This window comes from Varroa destructor, unplaced genomic scaffold (assembly GCF_002443255.2).
Source record: "Varroa destructor unplaced genomic scaffold, Vdes_3.0 BEIS01000002.1, whole genome shotgun sequence".
Classification (NCBI taxonomy): Eukaryota; Metazoa; Arthropoda; class Arachnida; order Mesostigmata; family Varroidae; genus Varroa; species Varroa destructor.
Genome location: NW_019211455.1, coordinates 35,952,932 through 35,968,383, shown reverse-complemented (window position 1 = coordinate 35,968,383; position 15,452 = coordinate 35,952,932). Strand labels below are relative to the sequence as shown.

The following is a 15,452-nucleotide window of genomic DNA, read 5'->3' as shown; positions in this document are numbered from 1 at the left end:
TGACCTTCACCTGCCTAAACGATATGTGTATAGCGAGATTTTGCTCTCGACACTTCACTTTACGTCGAACCTGAACCGAAGCTTCCGTGACCTGCGAGAGACAGAAGCACGGACTCCGCAGATTGAAACGTTCGGTGCAAGGGGTTGTCTCTTCTAGGACCGTTTATTCTAGGGAACTCGGGCATTATCCGCCGTGCGCAGCTTGTATGCCAAACAACGAGGCACCTATGCAGATCGCACCTTCAAGGATTTTTATCGCAGCACGGTCTAAAACCTGAGGAGTAATTTGCACGGCGTGTGCTTACGACTTCTTTAATTGCAACGTTTACTGTCAAGGTAATCATCAAGGGCATGGCGACGTGGAAGCGTCAGCAGACGCCTGGAGAGACGCATTGTGATCATGCGAATTATCCGTTTCACCAGTCCATTCACTTGGAGACGGCCTACGACGGTTTCCAAATGGCGAACATTGGAACTTGTCAAATACTGCTGCACGTACCGGCCCTGAAAATAATTTGTAATCTAAAATCCATAATTGCCGCGTCCATAACCCCGTACTGATCCTGAAGAAAATTGAAGATCTTTCACACAGCCCGGGCTGTTGCTGGATAAGTCAAGAAAGAATGAATAGAAGGGGTGTAGTAACTTACCTTCACTTACCTAGTGCGAACAAAGGTGCCTTTTTAGGCATTCGCAGCAACCGCATGGAACCCAGACCGATCTTTGCGAAAAGGCATGTTGACAGTTCTACCGGCGTCTGGGGCAGACGAACGGTCTTAATGAGCGACCTGAGAGCCTGCTTAACCTTGGTGAACCTATGAAACGTCTCTTCTTTTATTTTCATCTGCGCTTCCTTCTGGAGGGACCCATTCGTGCAAATTTTGCTTCGCTTCTCGGTAACACTGTGTTAAAACTGGACCGCGTAGATACGGCCTCAAGCGCTCACCACCTGTTCTTGTACTTGTTCTGGCTAGGTGCACTATTTTCTCCATTCATTTAGTAGCGCGGCACTCGTCGAAAACTAGGAGTTCTACCCGCTCGGACTGCTGCACCTTCCACAAAGCGGTGGACTCCCATCGCTGTCGCCAAATTTGCAGTAATAAGTAATTTTGACTGCTAGAGATTGACCAATTGGTGGGAAGGTAGTTACATACCTATAGCGGGTCGGAACCAGAATTACATTTGTTGCAATTATAAAATATGTTTCAATCTCAATTAACAATAAAAACATAAGTTTGATACCCGATAAAAGAACTAAATTTGTACATATCACTGAGTATCAGTGGCTGATAATGGAAACAATCTTTAGCATATAGTTTTACTTTGTACATATATTACTTCCGTTTACTAGACTCTACAATTATGGAAGGAGACTCATATCTGCTTATTAATGATATCGTATAACACTTAGCTCAGGCAACAGGCAATCAATGAGATACATTAATCTGGGCTATTATCGCATCTATATCGATATTATATTATCGCAATTTTCTTCTTTAACTGTAGTTAGTGCCTCTAGACTATATTTTAATATATGTATTAAAAACATACATCACCATTATTTTAATCGGATCTGTAAAAATCTTTCACTACTAGTTTAAAACAGAGCCAGCTCTCTCGCAGGTGTAACTTAAAACCAGATTAGTTGACTTTGTTTGTTTTTTCTCAGTGCGCTACAGGTATGTTGTAGAAACTCGCATACACAATATAAACTTTTAAATCAGGAATTTCGTGTGGTGCTATTAAATTACAACCGGGAGTTCACAGGTAGGCCTGATGGGCCGCTTCTGCCATACAAACTAATGCTCGCCATTTTTGTGATCTCTATAATAGAATTGACAAGCGCACAAATAGCCTTCTATAGATGAAAACATATTAGTACTCAGTTATTACAGGGATGGCCTTCTATAGCTATTCCCTTAGCACAATCAGCTCTAAAAACATAACACAAAGCAGCGGTTATTTGTGAGCTCGGTTCAAAACAGCATCGTGGAGTACACAAGAACGTTTGCTCGGCACTAGTACCACAGCATAGATCTTTCTGCCACAAATGTTATGTGTCTCATACAACAAAAGCTTAACGGGGCTTGGTATAGAATGGACTATCTTTTACTTCACATTTTAGAGCGCAAGGGCGTAATTACAATGGTTATCCGTTTTGACTTAAAGCTGTGTCTTTGCTAAATTTATAAATAAAAAAAGGCACTATCAAAAGTCGGAGCTTTTACCTTTGCGAAATGTTTTGATTATCTTTATATGAATCTTTTATATTACCGCGTATGTGCCAAGCTTGATGACTTAAATAACGCTTTATATTATGTCGATTTACCATTCCTAGAACGGAAGCCAAAATGACACAAGGTAGCCTTACTGAATCGAAGTTGTACAACTTAACGGTATACAAATGTGCCTACGGTTACAATTATTATAATAAGCAAAAATATGAACTATATAAAGTTTTCAAAAATATTATTATACAGGTAGCCCTACATTTGCTAAATTCGTTAAAACCTAACCGTCAACAACGGCGCAACGGTTTATTACCTATTGAACACTCTGGTACTGTGTAAAGAAAGCACATCATTCATTTTTGCGCATCTAGCAATTCGTTCAGACGTTTTTGACCAACCACTTCGCATATTTTGATCTTATGTTGGAGTATTTCGACACTCCGACATCCATTTATGCGAATTAACGATTATACTTAGAATAGCATGTTGTTCGATCCTATACATAAACGGCACTGATATTTTGAAGATAATTTTGGTAACTTTCCATTGAACCGGTTAGAATTTATGGTGCATTTAATTGTAACATCTGCGGAAACCTCAAGAATGAGCACACTTAAATCAAAACAGATGGAGCTGAAGTGCCAGTTATCTATATTTTTGCAGAATTTGTCTAATATCGAATCATTTTATGTTATTAAGGGATCATTCAGATATGCTAATCGCGTCGAATGGGCGCGGCTTTTGTTTTGACATTGAAATATAAATCTTTTTTTTTTTTTTTTTAATAATAATAAACTAATATTTTTAAAGTTATATGCATTCTTAGCCCCTGCTCATCGCGCAGGTACATTTGACTAGCGTAGATATGCGATCTCTTCCTTAATATACTGGGTATACTGGGTCTATTTTTGTTTACACTATTATTATTTATCATCTATTGCGAGATATCAGACTTCATAATGTTAACCCCTGCAAAAAACCGAATACAAGCAACTGAAATTCGCAAGCAAGATCTGTTGGGTAAATCGGTAAAATTGCGCAAAGCTCGTTTTCAGTTTCCTTGGGTGGCCAACTTCCCTGAGACTCAGTAATCTGGTGTTCAAAACATTTACGCATCACGTACTGATTATAATGATCGTCGATCGAAAACTAAGTGAAGCCTGCAACTTCTACACATAAGAAATTAATGGTTCTTCTATATTTTTCCTTACTCGTCTCATTTTTCTTAAGGTGAAGGTATTTAAACACGAAAATATTTGTAAAAGAAAGCTTCAATCGAAAAACATTGATAAAAATAAAAGATATATTCATTTTTAAAACTCCCACGGTCGAAAGTCTCGCTTTAAATAAAAGTTTTGGTCGGTCATTACTACTCAAAAAGCCTGAAAATAATTTTAGTGAGTTGCATAAGTCCACCGTCCTTTTTAATTGCATCTTCAAAACTTTAAGTGTTCCTTTTCTCCTCAGAAACGAGTGTCCAGCACATCTAGAACTCAGCTTTAGCTGAATACACTAAGATCGGTAAGCAACTCACACTGTGGACCGTATTTAAACCTATCCAATTATTCTACTACATGTGTGGACATGCTAGCTAAAAAAAAAAGACGACGGTAATAAAATCTTGAAACTTTGTACTGACATATTTTATTAGTAATTATCTAGATAGAAATGTAAATAGGCGCACTAGATTAATCATAATGATCGTCCAGCTTCTAGTAGGGCAGCGAACCGATCTTATAACATTCTGTAGATTTTAACCCGCGCTTATTTCTCAAATTCTTTATCACTACTTTGTCGAGATAAGAAATCCCCTTGTTCACAAAGTTCGTTCTGTTCTTTTTTTTCCTTATCTCGGGAACATATTAACGTTTCGGTTTTTCTCTTTTGCACACTCTTTCAATTAGACCTTCGGTCTCGCCTGATCTCTTCTTTCCTCTTGCCTTTATTTACTACTGTATTCTCATCTACGTATGCAAATGCAATTTTCCTCATATCGTCTGCCAGTCGTTGATGTTGTTGGTGACATGGTTGTTGTATTCGTGCACTGACGAGACCGATCGGGAAAACGATCATGGGCATAACTACTCAAAATAGTTTTCGCATAATCTATTACAATTAAAAAACGAGGTAAATGGTATCCTTCACTGCTAAGCGCAGCCGCAATTCGAACGCGATAACAATAAAATATTGATAATCGTAACTATCTTCAAACAATACAAATAAATAGTAATATAAATAACAGGCATCAGTTCACTGATATAGACATGTAAGTACTTAGAGGCGGCAGAAATAAAGCCCTTTCCAGTAAATCGTTGTTGCTGGTTGACTTACCTAAGGTAGATATCTGACTTGCTTCCTTGGATCCCTAGTTTACATTGATTTCTATGTGTTCCGATTTCAATATATAATACTGTAGTAGATACTGGCATTCGAGCTAACTTATGGGCCCGAATAGCACACGCTAGCTAAAAAATACAATTTAGATTGGTACTAAGAGAAATCCTTTTCTGGGCATGTTAATGGAACTGCTAACGAGGGAATCATCATGTCATTGCTTCAAAAGTTAAAGGATTTAAAAAGGAAACTGGTGCTCTGCGCGATAGAAACTACAGCAACTCCAAAGATTTGAAGTTCGTTCACACTGACTAGAGTATTTTACGATGCTTGTGAAGCGTGAGAATGTCTGCAGGCTTACCAACTTAGGAAGTGGCTTATAAGCAAATAATCCCTTTCTTTCTCTCACTAAATATAAGCAATATAACTAGTATAAGCTGCTAATAATCTATAGGCGTTGGAAGTATCCGATCCGTATGTGTGAAGTTATAATTTATACGTTCCTGAAAGCCTCAAATACCTGCTGTATTTCCCTTACTGGGCCGACAACACCGAGGACTTTTGGACCAAAAAGCGATCCACACTTCTGTGCCCCGTAAAGAACAAATTAGCATTCCTAATGGTCGGACTAAAAAAACCATCGCATAATCTCTAGATTCTGTCTATAAAAAGATCTCCGATTTGTCATGCATATTCATATACTAAGCCATATTCATTTTGAATGTTATCAGCAAGGCAGCAAGAGCAGCAATGGGTGCAGATGTTCACCCAGCTATGTTGTTTAGCATGCATAGCAGATCGTCTGTGTGCGCTGTCGGACTAAGTTGTTCCATTTCAATTGTTGTCTCTGTCACTTGAGCTCCACAGAACTAATAAAACTGAGGATAAATAATACATGATATCTATTTCAAATCTGTACGAACCTAGGCATCAAGAAACGGTATGTATGAGTACGGTTATAATGCACTGGATCTCTTACCTAACACCAGAAAAACCAAGCGTCGACTCTGCTGCATGGAAAGACAGGAGCACTGAAAACGTTAAATTAACTTTGTACATTCTAGTTGTCCCATTACGTAGCTTACAGTATTTGACTAAATAACATTCAGCAATTTGAAAGAATATTTTTGCATTTTATTCCTTTTGTCACTATGCCGCTTTCAGGTTACCACTGTCCAGGATCCTTCGCACAATCTTCACGTGACTATCTGGCGATTCTGGACTAGTTAGTACTGCATTAAAACACTTCTCCAGTTGATTATACCTGAAGCACCGCGTACGGAAACAACAAAATGATTTTGATTTAACAAAGTTCGATTCAGAGGAACCATGCTTAGAGGGCTAAGGGGGTTAATTTTATAATTAACTGCAGACTTCTACAGATCTAGCCCGTCTACCTTAACTCGTACGAAAATAAACGATTTATATTCTCAGCATAAATACGTAACAGACAGTTGAAAAAGTTGCGAGAAAATTTGTAAACCCAAGTGTTAGGCAAACCTAAGATAACTATATTTACTCTATCAAAGACATTTCAGCCCGACTGAAAGTAGTGGAGTCACTTCAGGTGGACGTTTTCGTTGGGCTTTCTTACCTGTGTCCTTGGTAGGCTCCATTCTTAAGTATGTTTTCTATTAAAAGCAAGTAATCTTGACGCCTTTCATCTGAAGGCTGGGTATCCACTAGTTGGCGCACAATGATATCGATTAATACATGAACATCATTTAAATAGAAGATATCTGCTGTTTTGGGCTTAGAGAAAAGGCAAATCAGCATAGCGAGAACCGAATTTGAGGGACGCGATGTCAGCTCACTGTGATTCAATACCTGGACAATAAAAGACAAACTGAATATAGCACAGATGCGTATGTCAGCATAGCAGCTCCTAGCACCCGATTCGCCACTTATAAATACACAAAACAAATGTGAAATTGAGTGCTGAAATATTTATCTAATTTTATTTAAGCCTAATGCGGGCCGGAGCTATTTATATGAGCCATTTCGTAACACCGTGCACTATGGCTGTATATAGTTAGAAACAATTCCCTGAATCTACGACAACTGTCCAAGTCGGCTGTAAAGCTAAACTATATGGGATCTTTTGGTGGCGCATAGTGCTTGCTCTAAGGTGCTCAATTAACAAAATCGATCTCTGAAAAGTTGACTTTTGTACACAAATGAACCATTCAATACCAAGAAAAAAGGTATACATTGATGTACCTTGGTTGGATCATCTTCACGATTAACAAGGAGTAAAAGTTTTTGAGTGAAACCTTGCAAAGACTGCTCAGTACTGAGCAATTTCTCCATCACAAAATCGCTGGATGTTAAGCTTGTAGCCAGAAGGACGCCAACGCATAGCTCTGCGAGTTCCTAGAATACCCCAAGAATTGATTGAAAAATACATCCATATTAGTTTGTATCACGCATTTTTTAGCATCACCATGGGAGATTGGAAATCATATATATGTAAATTAATTTACTTAAAATAATGGATTGTAACAATTTTAAGCCATTATAGTTACTCCTTATTTTTATTATAGCCTTAAAGACACGGCGTGCTTTCTGTTAAATATTGTTACATCGTACGGTTTTAAGTGGAGTGCGAAGTACGTTCTTACGGACTTAGCTCGATAACTTGGCACTAGACAGTAATTATTATATTGAGCGGTAATTCACGTATTACATTTTTGTTAGCTGTTAGAATTTCGCACATTACAATCTTTAGAGAAGAAAGACTTTACTTATTTATCTCTGGAACGAAGTACCACTTATTTACTTTCTAAGTAAGGATGGCCAAATTACGTACGTGATGTCGTAAGGTGTTCATAATTGAAAAAAATTTTCTACAAATACCTATAGTTGACCATGATAAAGATTCATATTAATGCGATGAACAGCACGTTGTTTCACGATGTGCCGTTTTATGACGAAGATGCAAAATTAATAGGTTAGGATTTTGAGAGAATATAACTCTTCTAGGACGCTATATTTTCGTAATTGTAAATACAGTACAGAGAGAATAGGTACTAACAGTGGTATTACTTATATATTTTTCACATCCGATTTTATTAATCTTACTCTTTCCCTCTCCCTCGATCTCCAGAAAAGGCCTATCCCAAAAATCTCTCTTTTTTCTCCTTCACACATTTTCAAACTTCAAATAAGCGCTAGACAATTTGAACTGTCATAGAAGCTTTTCCCATGAAGTTAAGATAATGGGAAAAATAATGTTTCGTTTTCTTGGTTGGCTGTAGCATTGTGGACTTAGCGGTGTAAGCCCTTCCATTGTGAAAGAATCACATCAACATGGCGAAGTTATGCTTGACCTTGAAAGAACTGAATATGTTACCATGATCTTGAGAATGTTGTTATAGTTCAGTGACTGCGAAGACTTAAGTATGAGACTGTTCCATTTTCAAAGTTACACATCTACGAGAGAAATTTAAGATTTATGGTCCAATATGCAGAAAGGCAGATTGGGGCGACCTCGTACGGCTACAAATGATACATCTTTGCTTGCGGTGCCAGAGCTGGCGGTGGCAAACCATACAAGTCGGACACATTTTCGAATGAGATTCAGGCAGTATGCACAGAAATTATATCGGATACTTTGTTGCAAAGTACGGAAGCAGTCTTCACTCGTACTCCGAAACGCGTCGATGCATTTTTAATATCTAGTTTTACCAGAGAGGTACTTTGTTGGAGTGCACTGTATCTGTCATTATAGTACACTATTCACCCAAATTTATAGGTATATTTTTGTCATACTATTAGTTCTACATTTTAAGGGATTTGTTTTTTGATTAAATTAGCTATTAAATAGTAAAAAAGAATGCATTCTTACGGCGTTATATTCTCGGCTCCAATTAGAACTTGAGTTGTCACTTTCATGTTACGGTTCATCTACTAAAAGAGCTCGATTGAAAGTGTCTATTGTTGCTAAAATCTCATGAAGATGGTATAGGCATTAGAAATTTTACCAGACAGTTCGAATATATAATACAGCTAATGTTGCGCAACAGAGTGTATCGAAAGAACAATTCAAGTGACATAAAATGTGCCTACAAAATAGATATGTTGAAATACAAGCAAGATGAACAAATAAAATGAACACAATGAGAATGAAAAACACAGCTAAGATGAATTCATTGCATGTAAAGATGAACATGCACTTTCATAGTGAGAGTCACGTATGTTAAGGTATTTATGATTGCATAGCGCATTTGCAAGCCTGATTGGAGCTGTGCACGTCTCAGTAAGCCATTAAATTTTATTCATTTTATCTTAAATAGAGAACATAATTTAACCGTTGTGCCGACCTGGTCATCGTCAAGAGGGTTCTCGATTTGCTCTAGCAAGAAGTTAATGAACTCCTCATTTATTTGTCCGTAAACATCATTCGGAGGTTTCTCTCCCGAACAGAAGATTACGGTCAGTAGCAGTAAAGAGTACTTGAACCGTTCAATATCTGGTTGGGTACGGAGATCCCGCGCTAATTCCATCGGTAAAACTGAGTGAAGTAAAACAGACACAACGCAGAAGTCAAGCTCGCAGCACGTCAGAAATACCTGAAAAAAAAAACGTGAAAAAAGCAAAATGCTAGAAAATAGGGAATTCAATTTTCGTTAGCAATATGCAATCGCAACACAATATTGATGTAAGCTAAAACCGGACCCCGAGGCTACGCCCTTGTACAAATACAAGGCTGTGGTAATGGTAACTCAAAAGTCTTTTAGATCTGTTTACAAGATCTTTAGTTGTCAAAGGCCCCTTAAGGTAACAGGCTGTCCGCTGGCACATTTTACTAAAAAAGAAAATGATAACTGTCTCGTATGGCCTAGGTCAAAATTAATTTATCACCTACCCTGAGCATCCAAACGCGAAGCAAATTTCGCGTTTCCATCTGATAATATTCGACTAATGTAGTAATGTACTCGTAGTTATCGATCTGAAGTACTCGACTACTGGTACTGGCGTCTGTTTCTACCAGTAGCAAGTATAATCGCTCAAGCAAGGTATTGATAGTAGATTCGTCCTGGTGTAGCGGCCACGACCTGTATAAAACACGAATCAATACGACTATTGATACTCTGCTAAAATAAATTATTGGACAAACATTGATCACAAAAATCCGAGAACGCATTTAAGTAAATTTGAATCTGGAGTGTTAAGAATGAATTATGCAATGTTCCCCAATTTAAATAACATTATGTATAACAACAGCAGGTTTTATATATATATATATACAAATATGTATCTAGATTCTAGTTCTATCTAATGAGAGTATTACGCTCTCGTAAGCACTAAGCAATACTGAGATTGTACATTAATCGCAAGTGAAAGAAGCTACTGACAGAATAATAGACAGAAGTACGCGTTATATTTCAACATCTCTTCGGTACTTTTTGCTTTGTGCTGTTGAATTAAATGTTTGTTTACTTCGCTTCAATTATAAGTTTTAGAGGTCTAACTATACCGCTGTTGTTCGTCATTTTTGGTGAGATAAAGTCCCTTAAAAACCAATTCCAAGCGATCGTAGTCTGTTTCCGTGTTCATCGTTTCGATCTTCGACATCAATGCTCGCCACAAATTTGACTGCAGCTGTTGAGGGATATAAATACAAGCAAATGAAGGAATAACAGTGAACGATTACTAAATACTTCTGCACCATTTAGGGTTACCATTCTTAAGCAAAAGTGTCTTTCTTCGCTAAACAACCGCTGGCCCACAGAAGGTAAAGCATGGAGTGTTTCACAAGTCGTATGACAATACGAATTACAGTGAGGAGAGGTAAGGCAACCGATATCAGCTCAAAAACTATCTTTGTCGAACATCACACTTACTGTCGAAGGCATCGTTTCAGCGACTTTATTGAGTACAAGTTGCACAGCAGTTCTCGCCATTTGAGGACTGAGCTTTGTAGCAGCCTCCACTTGTTCGACCATTTCTCGAGCTACTTGCGCCGGATCCCAAAGATTTTCCGACAGCCAATCCGAGTTAAGTCGCGACAAAGCCATCTTTTCCCGTAGACACCTACAAAGGAATTGAAAAGAGAGATTTTAGTAAAATCTTTGAGAGTATGTTTGTGAAACACCACTGCGACTTAGTAGTAACCAGATGTTGTATCAGCAACGCAGATACGTAAATAATAATACTACTATTGACTACTGTGAATATACATTTTATGCATTATATTATATATATATACGGCCATAGTAGAGCTATACCTGAAGTGACAGAGTGGCGAGACATGCGTAAGCAACTGCCGAAAGGGGAGCAAACCCTTAATATCAGTAAGGCTACTTCTGCAAAGTTCGCATGAAACACACTGTCGTTGTCTGTAGTCCTATTAACCGCATGAAAATGCAGTAGAAACGTGTTTGGCTGCTAATTTCTAAGACACCTGAAGTGGTCTAGGTTCAGTCCTCCAAAAATCCAAACAGTTGAAAAAATGACGAGTGCAATGATAATTGCTTTTCCTGCTCGTTCCCTCCAGACCGCCTGCATAGAGCTTCCGATTCTTACAAACCGGTGAGCAATGCTACGTCGTCAGTATACTATGATCACTTTCTTCCAGTAAATTTATGTGCATAAAATACAAATCTCTAACTTACTTCCTTCAATCTAGCATTACCATTGCTTAAGAGCGCTTGGGCTGTCTGATTACACAAGGCAATTAAAACAACAGCTATAGAGGAGACAAATAGCAGCACTTCTATAACATACTTATTAAGTACTAAAATTGCTATAACCTGTACTAACAGAAAGGTTAAACGTATACAATTACTATTCTGAAGATACGATTGTGCATTCTCTTTGTGCATGGAACCAATAGACTCCATGTGTCGTACAAACTCCAAATTCACACAAATCTTTACTCGTTGGTGCGTTGTATTTATGTGAATATCTACCCAGTTAAGTCACCAATAGAACTGTCGGAAATCGATAGACTTCAACACAGAATATCGAAATGTGAATCTTCCGGCACCCATAGAAATGTTGATTACAATAACGATTTCAAAAAGCAGTGACGAACCTTTTGTGTCTTTTATCTAGTGCTATCAATGTTTAAGAGCGCCTGGGGTATGATATTACAAAACAAAGTCTCTGGGGAGTCTCAAGGGAGAATATGCAGAACTCTAGACGAAAGCCGCTAAAGCAAGGGCTAAAGTTTTAAGGTTGAAACTATTGCCACAAACAACTATCACGTTAACTAACCACAAGTTAGCACAGGCTTTTACTACGCACTACAATAAAATTTCAGAATGTAGAATAGCGGTAAGTTAAGCTGTAGAAAACACCAGCCTATTATACAAGAAGCCAATGTAGAGAATTCGAAGACGGGGCACCGTATGAGGTATAATCTAATCGTATAGGTCACATGATCCAATTGATTCATTAACAAATGTCTGCCATAAATCAAATCAGGTTTAGAAATGCCGACTTATGCGCTATCGGCGTTTTTATCATCGACTCAGAGCGTTTGAGAATCTTTAGTTCATCTAAGATGTCGAATCCTCTCGATGGTACCAACTTCAGATGAATTTAAAAGAATATTCAAATTTATCTAACAGCAAAGGCCAACCCGTCATTCCTTTCCGCTTTACTATTATGAGACACAATTTAAATACATAAGTTAAATTAAGCATATAGCATAATACGTACCGTACGGCCTTCTTCTCCATTTCGTTGTGGTTGTGAGCATTCTTTTGAAGAGCGGCCAGTGTTTTCTCTGCCAGCTGACTGTCAAGATCACCATTTTTCGAAATGTAGTTTGATGGCACATATCCAGTTGTACCATCTTCCATTACCGCAAACAACCAGTTCGGGTCCTGACAACCAAACATAAGAAAAACCAAGTAGTATAATAGGAACCTACTGAGCTTTCCGTTTTAAAATGACGATTCTTCGAATTACTAGAATCGACGAAGTAAATATACTCATCCGAAATTGGAACTTAGTAAACACAACCTTAGTTTTATTTTAGGGCCTGAAACTTTATATCAAGAGGAGTTTAAAAGGCTAATAAAATTGGCAAGAGCGTTGCCATTTCAAATTTTCAAACAAAAGCCCGAAGAAGACAAAGAGAATATGCGCCTAGTAATTAGAGAACATTTGATCTCTTATTCCGTGTGTGTGGTTAGATTCTTCTTGCCTCAACTCCTTCGAAAATGACCAAGTCTTTATAGCATAACTGCAATAGTGTCATGTCCGTTTAACCATGCCTGCGGAAATATGGTCTTCATTAATTTATTACGTGAACTATTACCCGGTCTATCGTGACTAAAAAAAGGGTGGGCTAGAATGCTCGCCCAAAATACGTAAACATCGGTTTCTCACCTTACCCCAACCCCATCTTTTAAACACATATCAATTTAAAAAGACTATGAACTACATGAATAGCACTGCAACCCCAAAAAACACGCGGTTTGGCTTCATTGACTGTACACTCAGAATGAGATATATTAGCGTATGATAGATATATAGCAATTCAAAAATAATTTACGACTAATAAGCTTTGTGACATTATAAAGTTTCTGCTGAGTATGCTACAGTTTAACGGTTATTGATGCAGTATTAAGCTTGAGAAAAATATATTTAGCGTCTCAACCCAAACCTGACAACTGTGCGCAGCTCTTATGAAGAAAGATTTTCGGGCAAATTTAGGCACAAAAATAATACAACAACCAAAAAAAAAAATAAATATCAAATGTGAGCCAACCTTGGAGAGCTTATCGACGACAATAAAACTCTGATTTTGCTGCAGATTGAGAAGACGGTCATCCTTTGCTTGGTACTCATAGAGGGCGCTTGCCTGGGACACCGAGGACGCCATTGCATCGACGTCCACGTGATTTGGTGCCTATTCCCTCCCACCGACTCACTTCGGCCCGGATTCTAACAGCCTGCAAAAAACGAATCGTGGTTCAACAGACAAATTACCACATCAATATAACGCAATTGAAAGAGTTGATGTTGAATTCGCTCAATTGAAAGAATTTTTATAACAATTACATTTAGGATAAGTTTTAACTGCAGATTTCTACCAAGGTTGTCCAAATAAAACGGACTTGTTATGGCTTCCAACACCAATTACCAGGTTCTTATAAAAAAATGCAGCTAATTCGCTAGTATCTAATCTAAGTAAATTCTCTAAGTAACTTTTCTCAAATAAACTTGCAAGATCAACTCGGAACATTTCAAAATTTCATTCAGTACGATTTTTATGATAAAATATACAACCCATATCTTTATATCTGTCCATTAGACAGGTGTATCAAAGCACGCCGTCAATGATAAATAAGTATATGATCTTATATACCCTTTCTGCACTTAATAGTCATGGAGATGATACTTCACGAAGTATTGTAAGGAGATTTTAAATTGATCAGTAAAACGTTTATAGACCCTTAGTAGCATATAGAGGGTGAGTTTGCATCTTCTTGTTTTGGGTCCAACAGAAATAAACATAGAATGAGGTTCAGTGTCGACGTCGTAATAATTGTGAGAACACTATGCAAAGACCTTAATACCAAATAACAAAGGTATTGTTGTCCTTGCTTCCTTCTTTGCTCTGAGTTTCAGTTTTCTTTTATTTTCATTTATTTACATATTATTTTCTTCTGTCACTATTAATTTACTAAATGTTTATATTGTACAAACACAAATTTATCAATCGGTATTTTCACAAACAGAAAATTTTTGTATAACTAATCATAATGACACACAGATAGAGAAGTAAACATGAAGAAAAATTTGGCTTTAAAAGGACTCATCAAAAATACTTGGGCGAGAAATATTAGTTTGACAAGTTAAAGACAGTGCTGCTTTACAAATGTACGATTTTCTTACTTATACATTAAACACGTGTTGTTTCTAACGGGATTTTTTCGAGCCCGTTTATGGAGACTATTCACAATGAAATGTCATGCAACACATCAGTTCTCGCTTTCTCTTTTTTTTAGGAGTCCAGGTATTATTGATAAAAAGTTAATTAGTGAAACTTCGATTTGTCTAATTAGTTCTACAATTAATTTGAGAACAATTTTGTATTACATGTGGCTGATTTAAGGCAGGTTATCACTCTGTTCCGAGTTACCCAACGAGATCAGGCTTTTTCATACATCTTGCTAACTTTAGTAATCAAGGATAAGATATTGCAACAATTTGTTTTTGCCTGGCTTTGCGAAACGATACTATCGGATAACTAAGAGCAGTGCAAATATTCTCGTTATTCATCGTATAATCAAGTATCACTGGTTCGAATTCCGTGACGCGAAGCATTCGTTTGTATTGAAAAATTGTTTTGACTGGAAGTGACTCAACGAGAACGGATAATTTAACATTGCTGTATAAAATTGGTTACAAAGATACTGTGGCCTTGTCGAACTTACCACCATATATCTCATTTATCAGTGCTTTCCCTACCTCCTTCTAACCTCAACTCGCACACTTTTGTTTGAGGATAACCTAACCAACCATCGATGACATTTTAAGTGGTTTAGCTTATCTACAGATCCGTCTAACAAAAATTGTGAGGAGTGCAAAAAAGCAACATACTACATTTTTTAGACTAACAAAACTTATTCTAGATAGCATTAAAGATAACAGTTTAGTACACTAGGATAAATAGCAAAATCGAGTCAATAAAAATACAGAATAAATAGATTACAAACCACCGAATTCTGACTAAATTCGTATTGATCGCTATATAATTTCCATGTCAAATACGTGCTTACCTATTAATACTATACTATATTAGAATAGGCGTTGAAGTACAAGGAGTAAACAATGTAAGACAAAGTAGAACTCATTCCTTGAGTAAGTGTTTACGTGTACTTAGGTAGTACTGCAATTTCCTGTGTCATATTTTCACACGCACAT

General features: G+C 37.4%; 1 protein-coding gene across 4 annotated transcripts in view; it reads right to left on the bottom strand.

The window, feature by feature from the left end:
• Positions 1-3,845: 3,845 nt before the first annotated feature.
• The window catches only part of LOC111245016 (NCK-interacting protein with SH3 domain-like), a 13,668-nt gene continuing 2,061 nt past the window's right edge, over positions 3,846-15,452 (bottom strand). For 2 of the 4 annotated variants that reach the window (XM_022792723.2, XM_022792722.2), the window contains 9 exons: positions 13,291-13,474; positions 12,234-12,400; positions 10,412-10,601; positions 10,045-10,169; positions 9,433-9,622; positions 8,888-9,136; positions 6,786-6,938; positions 6,160-6,392; positions 3,846-5,829 (listed from right to left, as the gene is read on the bottom strand). In XM_022792723.2, coding sequence (XP_022648458.1) covers positions 5,715-5,829; positions 6,160-6,392; positions 6,786-6,938; positions 8,888-9,136; positions 9,433-9,622; positions 10,045-10,169; positions 10,412-10,601; positions 12,234-12,400; positions 13,291-13,404 — 1,536 coding nt within the window. In that variant the 5' untranslated portion in view covers positions 13,405-13,474 and the 3' untranslated portion in view covers positions 3,846-5,714. Of the gene's footprint in view, positions 5,830-6,159; positions 6,412-6,785; positions 6,939-8,887; positions 9,137-9,432; positions 9,623-10,044; positions 10,170-10,411; positions 10,602-12,233; positions 12,401-13,290; positions 13,475-15,307; positions 15,332-15,452 lie in introns of those variants that run through there. The other 2 variants (XM_086979676.1, XM_022792724.2) reach the window with 2 other exon arrangements.